The sequence below is a fragment of the Heterodontus francisci genome, unplaced genomic scaffold (assembly GCF_036365525.1).
Source record: "Heterodontus francisci isolate sHetFra1 unplaced genomic scaffold, sHetFra1.hap1 HAP1_SCAFFOLD_70_2, whole genome shotgun sequence".
NCBI classification, from domain to species: Eukaryota; Metazoa; Chordata; class Chondrichthyes; order Heterodontiformes; family Heterodontidae; genus Heterodontus; species Heterodontus francisci.
In genome coordinates, this window is record NW_027141156.1 from 1,080,866 (window position 1) to 1,093,573 (window position 12,708).

The window sequence follows — 12,708 nt, forward strand, 5'->3', positions numbered from 1 at the left end:
TTCAATCCTCCTTGGATATGACAGTGATGTTAGAGGACTGGAGGACTGTAAATGTTACATCCTGCTTTAAAAAAAGGAGGTTGGATAAATCCTGTAACTATCAGTTAAATATTGGTGGTTGGAAACTTCAGACACAGGAAGAGGCCGCTTGGCACATTGTGTCTGTGCTGGCCAAAAAATGATGCACCTATACTAATCCCACCTTCCAGCCCTGCAGATTATGGCACTTGAGGTGAACATCCAGACTCCTTTTGAATGAGTGGAGGGATTCTGCCTCAACTATCCTTTCAGGCAGTAAGTTCTACAACCTCACTAAAAACAAGGGACCCAGTACTAAACCATGTGGAACGCCAGTGGAAACAGTCCTCCAGTCACTAAAGTACCCATCAACAACTACCCCTTAATAAAAACAAGAAATGCTGGAAATACTCAGCAGGTCTGAGAGCATCAGTGGAGAGAGAAGCAAAAGTAACATTTCAGGTCAGTGACCATTCTTCACTGACCTGAAACCTTAACTCTGCTTCTCTCTCCACAGATGCTGCCAGACCTGCTGAGTATTTCCAGCATTTCATGTTTTTACTTCAGATTTCCAGCATCGGCAGTATTTTGCTTTTATTGCAACAATTACCCTTTGTTCCTTGTCGCTGAGCCAATTTTGTATTTTTAGGTTAACAAGTTTCTCCTCAACTCCCCGCTAATTCTTCAACCAAGCACTGCCCCCTCGTCACTGATCTCTTTGTTAGGTTGAATAGACTCTTCACCTCCACTCTATCCAAGCCCTTCAAAATTATGTCCATTTCAATCAGATCTCCACACAGATCAGATCTCTGTTCCAGGTAGAACAACCCCAGCCTATCCAATCTTTCCTCATAGCTGCATTTTTCCAGTCCTGGCGACATCCTTGTAAATCTCCTCTGTACCCTCTCTCGTGCAATTACATCCTCCGTGTAAAGAGGTGACCAGAACTGCACATAGTACTCAGGTTGTGGTCTAACCAATGATGTATACAGTTCCAACATGACCTCCCTGCTCTTGTATTCTGTACCTCAGCTAATAAAGGAAAGGATTCCATATGCCTTCCTAACCACCTTCAGAGATCAGTGGACTTTGACTCCAAGATCCTTCACTTCCTCTACACGTCTCACTATTTTCCTATTAATCGTCTATCCCTTTGCCTGGTTTGACCTATTCAATTGCACCGTCTCATAATTAACCAGGTTGAATTCCATTTGCCATTTTCCTGCCATCAATATTTTCCTGCAGCCGACAGCTATCCTCGCTATCTGCCGCACAGCTAATCTGTGTACCATCTGCACACATTTTTTTTTAGAGATGCAGCACTGAAACAGGCCCTTCGGCCCACCAATTCTGTGCCGACCATCAACCACCCACTTATACCCACCCTACAATAATCCCATATCCCTACCACATCCCCACCAGTCCCTGTATTCCCCGACCACCTACATATACTCGGGGCAATTTATAACGGCCAATTTTCCTATCAACCTGCAGGTTTTTGGCTGTGGGAGGAAACCGAAGCACCCGGCGAAAACCCACGCCAACACAGGAACGAACTTGTCAACTCCACACAGGCATTACCCAGAATTGAACCCGGGTCGCTAGAGCTGTGAGGCTGCGGTACTAACCACAGCCACGGTGCCGCCCTACATCATGCCCCCCTACATTTACGTTCAAATCGTTAATATATACTACAAAAAGCAGGGTACCCAGTGCTGAGCCCTGTGGAACGCCACTGGAAATAGACCTCAAGTCAGAAAAACAACAGTCAACAGTCACCCTTTGTTTCCTGCCACTGAGCCAATTTTGTATCCACCTTGCTGCATTTCCCTGGATTCCATGGGATTTTGTTTAACCAGTATGCCACATGGAACCGTGACAAAAGCCTTGCCAAATCCATGTAGACCATATCAATTGCACTCCCCTCATCTATCATCCTTGCTACTTCTTCGTAAAATTCTATCAAGTTAATTAAGCAATGTCTTCCCTATCAAATCCATGCTGACTATCCTTGATTAAACTGTGCCTTTCTAAATGACACTTTATCCTGTCTCTCAGAATAGATTCCAATAATTTGTCCACTACTGAGGTTAGAAGGACTGGTCTGTAATTATTCGGTCTATCCCTTGCTCCCTTTTTAAAGAGGTACAATGTTAACAGTACCCCAATCCTCTGGCACTGCATCTGTATCCAGTGAGGACTGGAAAATGATGGTCAGACCCTCTGCTATTTCCTCTCTCATCGCTTTTGACAACCTAGGATACATTTCAACTGGCCCTGGTGATGTATCAACTTTCAAGGATGCTAATCAAATTATTACTTCCTCTCTCCCTATGTATATCCCATCCAATAATTTACACTCCTCCTCCTTACCCACTATATCTGCATCGTCCACCTCTTTTGTTAAGACAGACGCAAAGTATTCATTAAGAACCATACCAACATCTTCCGTGCCTACTCATGTATATCCACTTATGTATATGGACTTTCAAAAGGCCTGAGATCAAACGACATGTCATAGACTTGTTATGAAAAATGGAAGACATAGATTAATGTAACAGTGATGCTGTGGATATGAGAGTGACTCAGGGACAGAAAGCAGAGTGAAGTGGTGAACAGTCATTGTTCAGACTGGAGTGGTGGGGAGTATGCAGTGCCGTTTCTCAGGGTTCAATGCCCTCTGCGTGCTATCAAGAAACGACTGAAGGCACTGGATACTGCAAAGGCTATGGGCCCTGACAATATTCCAGCAATAGTACTGAAGACTGCTGCTCCAGACCTTGCCGTGCTCCTAGCCAAGCTGTTCTGGTGCAGCTACAACACTGACATCTACACTGCAATGTGGAAAATTGCCCAGGTATGTCCTGTACACAAAAAGCAGGACAAGTCCACCCGGCTAATTACCGCCCCATTACCGCTCTCATTCATCAGTACAGTGATGGAAGGTGTCATCGACAGTGCTATCAAGCAGCAATTGCTCAGCAAAAAACTGCTCAGTGACGTTCAGTTTGGGTTCCGCCAGGGGCCACTCAGCTCCTGACCTCATTACAGCCTTGGTTCAAACATGGACAAAAGAGCTGAACTCAAGAGGTGAAGTGAGAGTGACTGCCCTTGACATCATGGCAGCATTTGACCGTGTATGGCATCAAGGAGCCCTAGTAAATCTGAGGTCAATGGGAATTGGGGGAATACCTTCAGCAGGCTGGAGTCACACCAATTGCAAAGGAAGATGGTTGTGGTTGTTGGAGGTCAATCATCTGATCTCCAGGACATCACTGCAGGAGTTCATCAATGTAGTGTCCTCGGCCCAACCACCTTCAGCTGCTTTATCAATGACCTTCCTTCAATCATAAGGTCAGAATTGGGGATGTTCGCTGATGATTGCACAATGTTCAGCACCATTCGTGACTCCTCAGATACTGAAGCAGTCGGTGTAGAAATGCAGCAAGAGCTGGACAACATCCAGGCTTGGAAAGATAATTGGCAAGTATCATTTGCACTGCATAACTGCCAGGCAATGAATATCTCCGACAAGATAGAATATAACTACCTCCCCATGACAGTGCTGCCACTGTGCACCGGTGGTGAATGTTTGTGGATGGTGTGCCAATCAAGCGGGCTGCTTTGTCCTGGATGTAGTTGAGCTTCCTGAGTGTTGTTTGAGCTGCACCCATCCAGGCAAGTGGAGAGTATTCAATCACACTCCTGACTTGTGCCTCGCAGATGGTGGACTGGCTTTGGGGAGTCAGGAGGTGAGTTATTCGCCACAGGATTCCTGGGATCTGACCTGCTCTTGTGTCCACGGTATTTATATGGGTACTCCAGTTCAGTTGCTGATCATTAGCAAAACCCCAAGATGTTGATAGTGGGGGAATCAGCGATGGTAATGCCATTGAATGTCCAAGATGCACTGCAGCAACGCACCAAGGCTCCTTAGACAGCGCCTTCCAATCCCACGACCTCTACCACATAGAAGGAAACACCACCACCTGCAAGTTTCCCTCCCAGCCCCACACCATGCTGATTTGAAACTATCTTGCCGTTCCTTCACTGTTGCTGGGTCAAAATACCAGAACTCCCCTCCTAAAAGCACTGTCGGTGTACCGACCCCAAGTGGACTGCAGAGGTTGAAGAAGGCAGCTCACCACCGCCTTGTCAAGGGCAACTAGGGATGGGCAATAAATGCTGGCCTAGCATTTATGTCCACATCCCATGAATGAATAAAAAAATTGATACCAGAGGACTGGAGGGCTATCAATGTTACACCCTGTTCACAAAAGGGGAAGTGGGACAAACCATGTAACTGTCAGTCTAATGTTGGTGCTTGGAAAATTCTGGAGGCCAGAACCCAGCACAAAAGTGTATCTTGCTTGTAAAATCGTGTCTTAATAAATGATAAGCAGCACAGATAGGTTAAAGTAAAATCATTTCTGATAATCTTGACAGAGTTTGTGACATAACTGTGAGTGTTAATGAGGATAGCGTCTTTCGTGTGATAGAATCATAAACTCGTACAATGTTTAAGGCACAGAAAGAGGCCACTTGGCCCATCGTGTCTGTGCCAGCCGAAAAATTATCTACCTATTCTAAAACCACCTTCCATCATTTGATCCATTGCCCTGCAGATTATGGAACTTGAGGTGCACATGCAGACTCCTTTTGAATGAATAGAGGATTCCTCCCTCAACCATCATTTCTGGCAGTGACTTCCAGACCATCACGAAAATCAGGGGACCCAGTATTGAGCCCTCTGGAACGTCACTGGAAACAGTCCTCCAGTCACTAAAACACCCGTCAACAACTACCCTTTGTTTCCTGCCACGGAGCAAATTTTGTATTTCAGGGTGAACAAGTTTTTCCTCATATCCCCTCTGATCTTTCTACCATTCACTTGAAATGTTTGTCCCCTAGTCACTGATAATTCTGCGATGTGTGTTCATGTGATGTGTGTGTCGCTGGCTAGGCCAGCATGTATTGCCCATTCCGAATTGCCCTTGAGAAGGTGATGGTGAGCTGCATGTGGATGAAAGAGAGATAATACAAGCTAAATGGCACAACTTTCAAGATGGTGAGAATAGCAGAGAGACCTAGGATTTTTGCGTGCACTTTTGAAGTTAGCTGGACATGTTCACACACAGTTAACAAAGCACTTCCATTCCTAGGCTTTAGTTCTAAATACGCAGAGTATAATAAACAGGATGTTACGTTACACCAATAGAAGACTAGTTCGGCTCCACCTGGAAAACTACACTTAAGAAAGTACATGAAAACATCGTATAGGGGACAGAAGAGTTTTACTGGAACTTTCCCAGGGATGAGGGATTACAGTTATGTAGCTGAGATTGTTCTCTTTAGCGCAGGGAAATATAACCGAGATCCGACAGAGATATGGGACAGAAAGCAGAGAGTAGTGGAGAATGGTTATTGTTCAGTCTGGAGGGAAGTGCACTGCGGGGTTCCCCAGTGTCATTGTTGGGATCACTGTTGCTGTATGTTGATGCAATGGGCTTGTGTACAGAGGGGATAATGTCAATTTTTTATGTTGGTAGGAAACTCAGAAATGTTAATAAACAGTGAGAAGGATAGTAACAGACTTCAGGAGGACAGAGACTGGCTGGTGAAATGGGCAGGAACATGGCAGATGCAATTTAACACAATGAAGTGTGAAGTGAGATATTTGGGTAGGAATTATGTGGAGAAACAATGTAAACTAAATGGTGTCATTATAAAGTGGGTGCAGGATTAGAGAGACCGGGGGTGCACACACATAGATCTTTGAAGGTAACATGTCGTGTCCTTGGTGTTAGAGACGAGAGAGAGAAGCTGATTTGTATACATCATTGGTTAGGTCCCAGATGGAGAATTGTGTCCAATTCTGAACACCACACTTTGGTAAGGATGTCAAGGACTTAGTGAAGATACAGAGGTGATTTACTAGAATGGTACCAGGGATCTGGGAATTCAGTTACGTGGAGATATTGGAAAAGCTGGGATTGTTATCTTTAGAGCAGTGAAGGGTAAGGGGAGATTTAATATAGAATTCAAAATCTTGAAGGGTTTTGATGGGGTAATTAATGTGAAACTGTTTCCAGTGATATAAAGTTCAGTATTAAGAAGAAACAGATTGGAGGCAATTGACAAAGAACCAGAGGTGAAATGGGGAGAACCTTCGTACACAGTGAGTTATTGGGATCTGGAATTCACTGCCTGAAAACATAGTGGAAGCAAATTCAATGATATCTTTCAAAAAGGACAATTAACAAATACTTGAAAGGGGGAAATGAATTGTAGGAATCTCGGGAACGTGGAGTAGACAGGTACAAATTAGAAAGCACATTGAAAGAGAAAGCACTGACACAATGGGCCGAAAAGGCTCCTTCTGTGCTGCACCAATCTCTGATTCTATGAGCAAGAGACATAGAGTGAAGAGAGGGGGAAAGAGAGAGAGAGAGAGAGAGAGAGAGAGAGAGTGATGGCGTGATACAGCGAAAGGTCAATAGAAAGAGGGAGAAAAGCAGGTTTTAATTCCTTTTTGGGAAGAGGAGTCATGTTCTGCCCGAACCCATTCCTGTTGAGGTAGGCGACACAAACCTCCTGCTGCCTGCTCATTTTCATCATTTCATCATCAGCGACTCGCGCTGCTGTCTGTCTGCACGCTTAACAGGGGCCGAACTGTGTGAGACTCTGTCTCGTGTTTCAGCCAGGATTCAGCTCTTAAAGGGAGTCTATCCCTCTTAAAGGGAAGCAGCACTGAGTCAGAGGAGGCTGCTGCTCCTGGCTGCGAATTTTGCAATTGGCGACATAGTAAATGGAGTACTAGGACAGGGAGAGGGCTCTGCTGTTCACAGATGTGGTGCTGGAGGCCTTAGTCATGAGGTTGACAGGAGGAGAGACGCCATGTTTACGTGGTGGAGACCCTCAAGAAACGCCCTCTGAAGGGAATGGGAGCAGGTAGCCAGGGAGGTCATCGCAAGAAGTCTGGCCCCGAGGACCTGGCAGCAGAGCCAGAAGGCGTTTAGTGAGCTCACACGGGTGGTCAATGTCAGTGAATCCATCTCTACATGGCATCTCCTACCCCCAACATCACCAACATCTCACACTGTTCAATGTACCACATCCCCATCACTTACCCATCAGCCGTCCCTAACATTCAGGACTTCACACCGAACATTCATATACTTCACCTCACCTTCACATACCGTCCACTGATACCAGCCTCACACCCACATCTCACTGCCTCCACATACCTCCAGCTATCCAACTATGGCAGGGGCATCAGCCAAACACAGTGCAACACAACCACTGATATTATGTCCTCTCTCTTATCGGACACCATAGCCCATCATCACAGTGAGCAGCAGTGAACCGTCGGGGACCAGACATACCTTCATCCCCTGAGCCTGAGGGAGAGGATTGTTCTCCAGATCATGGGAATGGCTATGACAAAGCCTGTAGCATCCCACATCACCGAGAGCATTCAGGAGAATGCTATGTTCCTGCCTTATGTCCCTTCGTACTCCTACCTCCCCCTCATCCAGCTGTTTGGAATGATGGACAAGCTGCAGACAATCATAGAGTCATAAAGTCAGAGAGTCATTTAGAGCACGGAAGGAGGCCATTCGGCACATCGTATCCATGCTGGATTTTCATGTTGGTGTCCAGTGGGTTCCACAGCCGCCGCTCGATCCACGTAGCTCTGCAAATACATATCTCTCAGGTGGTCAATCAATCTCCTCTTAAAGTTATTTGTTTTTGTCTCCTCTTCCACCATCCTCGTGGGCGAGTTTCAGGTCATTAATACCAACTGTGTAAAAAAGTTCTTCCTCATATCCCCCCCATCATCTTCTGACCAAAACCTTCAATTTGTATCCCCTAATCTTTGTATCATTTTTTAATAGGAGCAGTCTTTCCTTTTCTAACTAAACTGAGTAAGAGTAACAGCCAAAGTAACAGGGAACAGAGAGTAGTGGTGAACAGTTATTTCTCAGATTGTAGGAAGGTTTATAGTGGGGTTCCCCAGGGGTCAGTGATAGGGCCACTGTTTTTCTTGATCTATATTAATGACCTGTACTTTGGTCGACAGGGTTTTTGGAGATGACAGAAAACTTGGCATTTTTGTGAACAGAGAGGAGGATAGTGATAGACGTAGAGAGGACAGAGACAGGCAGATGGAATGGGTGGACACGTGGCAGATGAAATTTAATATGGACACGTGTGAAATAATTCATTTGGTAGCGAGACCGCGAAGAAGCAATAGAAAATAAAGGATACAATTCAAAAGGGTATAGAGGAGCATAGAGACTTGGGGGGGTTGGGGGGGGGGAGGGGTATGTGATCATATTGTTGGAAGTGGCAGGGCAAGTTGAGAAAGCAGTTAGTAAGGCATGCACAATTCTGGGTTTTATAAAGAGAGAGAGAGAGTTCAATTGCAAGGACGTTATGATGAAGCTTTATAAAACACTGCCTCCGTCTCAACTGGAGTATTGTGTCCAGTCCTGGGCACCACAGTTCAGGAAGGTTGTGAAGGCATTAGAGAGAGTGCAGCAAAGGTTTATGGGAATGGATCCAGGGATGAGGAATTCTATTATATAGATAGATTGGAGAAGCTACGACTGTTCTTGAAGAAAGGGTGAAGAAGAGGTTTGAAAAATTGTTCAAAATTATGAGGAATCTGGACAGGATGGACAGGGAGAAACTGTTCCTATTGGCGGATGGATGAAGACCTGAAGACACTATTTTAAATTGATTGGTAAAAAAACTAAAGGCCACATTAGGATAAACACAGTGAGCGGTTGGAATCTGGAATGAATAGCCTGAGAGTGTGATGGAGGCAAATTCAATCGTAATTTTCAAAAGGGAATTGGATAATTATCTGAAGATAAAAAAAAATTCAGGTCTGTGGGAAAAGGCAGGGGAGTGGGACAAGCTGAATGACATTCACAGAGATCCAGCATGGACATAAAGGGGCGAATGGCCTCCTTCTGTGTTGTAACAATCCTTGGATACTGTGACTCACCACGTGCTGTAAAGTGTGTGCAGGAGCAGAGAAACCTGCGGGTGGATTGATCTGTGAAGGTACCAAGACATATTGAGAATGGTCAGCAAAGCATATGGGATTTGGCTTTAAAACAGAGACACTGAGTACAAAAGCAGGGAAGTTATGCTGAACATTTATAGTTCCGAAGAAGGGTCACTGACCCGAAACGTTAACTCTGCTTCTCTTTCCACAGATGCTGCCAGACCTGCTGAGTGGAATAGTCAAGTGTTGATTTAACAAAGGCACAGATGAGGATTTATGCAGTAGATGGGTTGAGGCAGAGGCGGAGACGGGTGATATTACTTTGGTGATAGTAGGCAGGGTTAGTAATGGTGAGAATATGGATATGAACTCAGCGCAGGTTTAAATAGAACACAGAGGTTGTAAACTAACTGGTTCAGACTCAGATATTGGCCAAGGTGGGGCATGTGTTTTTGTGATAGATGATGGAGTTTGTGATGGAGACCAATGACAAACGTCTCTGGCTTCACTCTTCCCACAATTTACATTACAGAACAGTATTTCAGTGAAAGAGGGTTTACTGATCTCCTAGCTGGAAATCGAGACATTACCAGCAGCAAAGATGAGAGAGTAAATGACAAGAACAGCAATACCATTAGCAATGGTTTATAGAGCTAATAGCTGGAGATATTCACCAGGAATAACAACAGCAGCAAGGAGAGTAGAGTAAAAGAAAGGAACAGTCATGCATTTAAACATGGTTTATCAAGGTAATTGTTGGAGATATTCACCAGGAATAACAACAGCAGCAAGGAGGGCAGAGTAAGTTACAGGAGCAGTAATGCAGTTAAACATGGTTTGTTTAATAAATATCTGTAAACAGATACTTACCAGGAACACCAATAAGAGCGAGGATGGGATAATAAATGTATTGAGCAATCAGAAGTGCGAGATAGATGCGATAGTCCAACGAGAACCAATCGTAATATGCAGAAAGATCGTGAAGATCCGAGGATAAACTCCTGCCCATTGCTGTAACATTCCAATCTATTCTTCTCAGATGCTGACTCATTGTTCTCAGATTCTGATCTATCCCCTCCCTCTCTCTGGAGCTGCTGATCCCTGTTATTGCCTGGCGTGATGCTCCCGCTGACACTATAGAATAACACATTGAAAGGAGTCCCTTATTAATAGAAGAGGGAAACGCTCCAGTGACACAATTAGGGTCCATGGAGACTGGCATTAATTAGTCACTGAACAAACAGGTTCAGTTAACCCCTTCCAGTCCAACACTTATTGTGCTGCAATAAACTGGAAATGTTACCCAGTCAGGATGGGGGTTTCTGAAGGAAGGGATGGTAGAAGTAGCAGACACACTGGCCAGAATTTTCCAATCCTCCTTGAATGTGGGTGTGATGACAGAGGACTGGAGAATTATAAATGTTGCACCCTGTTTAAAAAAGGAGAGACCCTGTAATTATTGATCAGTCAGACGAGTGTCACGACTGGGGAAATTACGAGGAGAAAAAAATATTTGTTGCTGAGAGAAACAGAGGATAGTAACTACTTAGCAATTTGGATATGCTAATGACAAATGATGACTGGCAAACTGCAACAACAACAACAATTTATATTTATATAGTGCCTTTAACGCTACTAAACACCCCAAGGTGCTTCACAGGAGTATTATGAAGCAAAGTATGACAATGAGACACAACTGGAGGTATTCGGTCAGATAACCAACAGTTTGGTCAACGTGCTAGATGTCAAGGAGTGTCTTAAAGGAGGAAAGCAAGGTGGAGAGGTGTAGGGAGGATATTACAGAGTTGAGGGGCACCGGCAGCTGAAGGCACGGCCGCCAGCGGTGCAGTGAATAAAATCAAGGATGCACAAGAGGCCAGAATTAGAGGAGCACAGATACCTCGGTGGGTTGTGGGACTGTAGGAGATTACAGAAATAGGGAGGGGTGAGAACATGGTGTTGTGAACATAATCTGAAAACAAGGATGAGAATTTTAAAATCAAGACATTGCTTGACTGGGAGCCAATGTCGGTCAGTGTTAGATGAACGGGACTTGGTGTGAACTAAGACATGGGCAACAGAGGTTTGATGACCTCAAGGTTACAGAGAGCAGAATGTGAGAGATCAGAGGGGTGAGTTGGAGTAATCACATCTAGAGGTGGCGAAGGCAGGAATGAGGTTTCAGCAGCAGATGGGCTGAGACAGAGTTGAAGTCGGGCGATGTTACTGAGGTGGAAAAAGGATGGGTGCGCTTGGAAAATCCGGGGTAGGTAAGGCAGAGCCCCATCTTCCTCCCTCTTTACAGAGCTTCCCCTCTCGGCAGCCTCTGCTCCATTTAGTTTTAGTTTTTAGTTTTCGAGATACAGCACTGAAACAGGCCCTTCGGCCCACCGAGTCTGTGCCGACCATCAACCACACATTTATACTAATCCTACATTAACTCCATATTCCTACTACATCCCCACCTGTCCCTACCACCTACCGATACTAGGGACAATTTATAATGGCCAATTATAAAACCCAAGATGGCTCCTGGGCTGTAAGCTTCCTCGGAAGCTCCCTTGCTGTTCAACTCTATCCATGGCCATCTGCTCCCATTCCAAGTGTTTTCTCCCCCAATCTACCCTCTAAAACAGTTTAAGCTCCCCTGGCTCTTTAAATCAGTTCATTTTAGCCCTAACTAAAAGCTAACAGTTAGTTTAGTGTATTTTACCTTGTCCCACTGCCCTCCCCCAGCCACACCTGCTCTTTGTATTCTCAATGAAATTGATCCGGACAAAACTGACGAGCACAGCTGTCGATACTTTAATCTCCGATCCTGCTGTCTTCAATGTCCACAGTGTCTGCAGCCACGGCGTGTGGTAAGTCCATTGAGGTGAAGAAGGAGCAGCGAGACTCGAGGGAAGTCTTGAGAAAAGGTGCCCCGAACACACAAAAAATCCACGAACGGCTCCTCGGCCGCAACCGCAAAGGGCCCGCGGGAGATGGCTCGGACAGCATCTGGAACGCATTGTCGGCAATGCTGTAAGCCTTTATATAAAACACATCAAAAATCCTTAGCGAATGTAATCACCTCTGTAAGTCTGCCAGAAGATGCTTCACCTCCCGGAGGACGTGGGTGAGCTATCTGGACGACGATGGAGGGCACTGAGGAAATGACTTATTACCTGCCCCCGCTTCCCCCTTTCCCCCCACTTTTCCTCCCTTCCCCTCTCCTTTCCACCACTTTCACCACACCCCGTCCCCTTACCTGCACCACCCTCTCAGCTCAACCCCTCACAACCCCGTCTGAGGCTCCCCTCGCACCATCTTCCCCCGGCACCCCCTTCTCCTGCAACCCCCACCCCCTTACAGCCCCCTTCCCAGGTCCCCCTCGTACCCCCTCCCTCCACCCCACCCCCTCGCATCCCCTCCTCCCACCGGCATCATCCTACAACTGTGTAGGGGCCCTAACAGCCCCACTGCCTTGTGGGCGTCTCGGGAGAGACCAAGGCTAAGGGAGTAAACCCGAAAAGATAATCCGGAGCGGAACCCCGGAGGCGGTCATGTGTCACCTTTGGCGTGTTTCCGGCAGTTCCTGCAGCCATACTGGTGCCAAACGTCGTGCTCTGCACTCCTTTGGACCCCACCAGAAAGGCCGAGAGGGGGGTTTTGACGACTGGGCAACTATC

General features: G+C 45.9%; 1 protein-coding gene across 1 annotated transcript in view; it reads right to left on the bottom strand.

Moving 5' to 3' along the window:
* Window positions 1–10,088, bottom strand: part of LOC137362319 (probable G-protein coupled receptor 139) — a 76,587-nt gene extending 66,499 nt beyond the window's left edge. The window contains exon 1 of the mRNA XM_068026730.1: window positions 9,908–10,088. Within this exon, the coding sequence (XP_067882831.1) occupies window positions 9,908–10,088 (181 nt within the window). The remainder of the gene's footprint in view (window positions 1–9,907) is intronic.
* Between the last annotated feature and the right edge of the window lie 2,620 nt (window positions 10,089–12,708).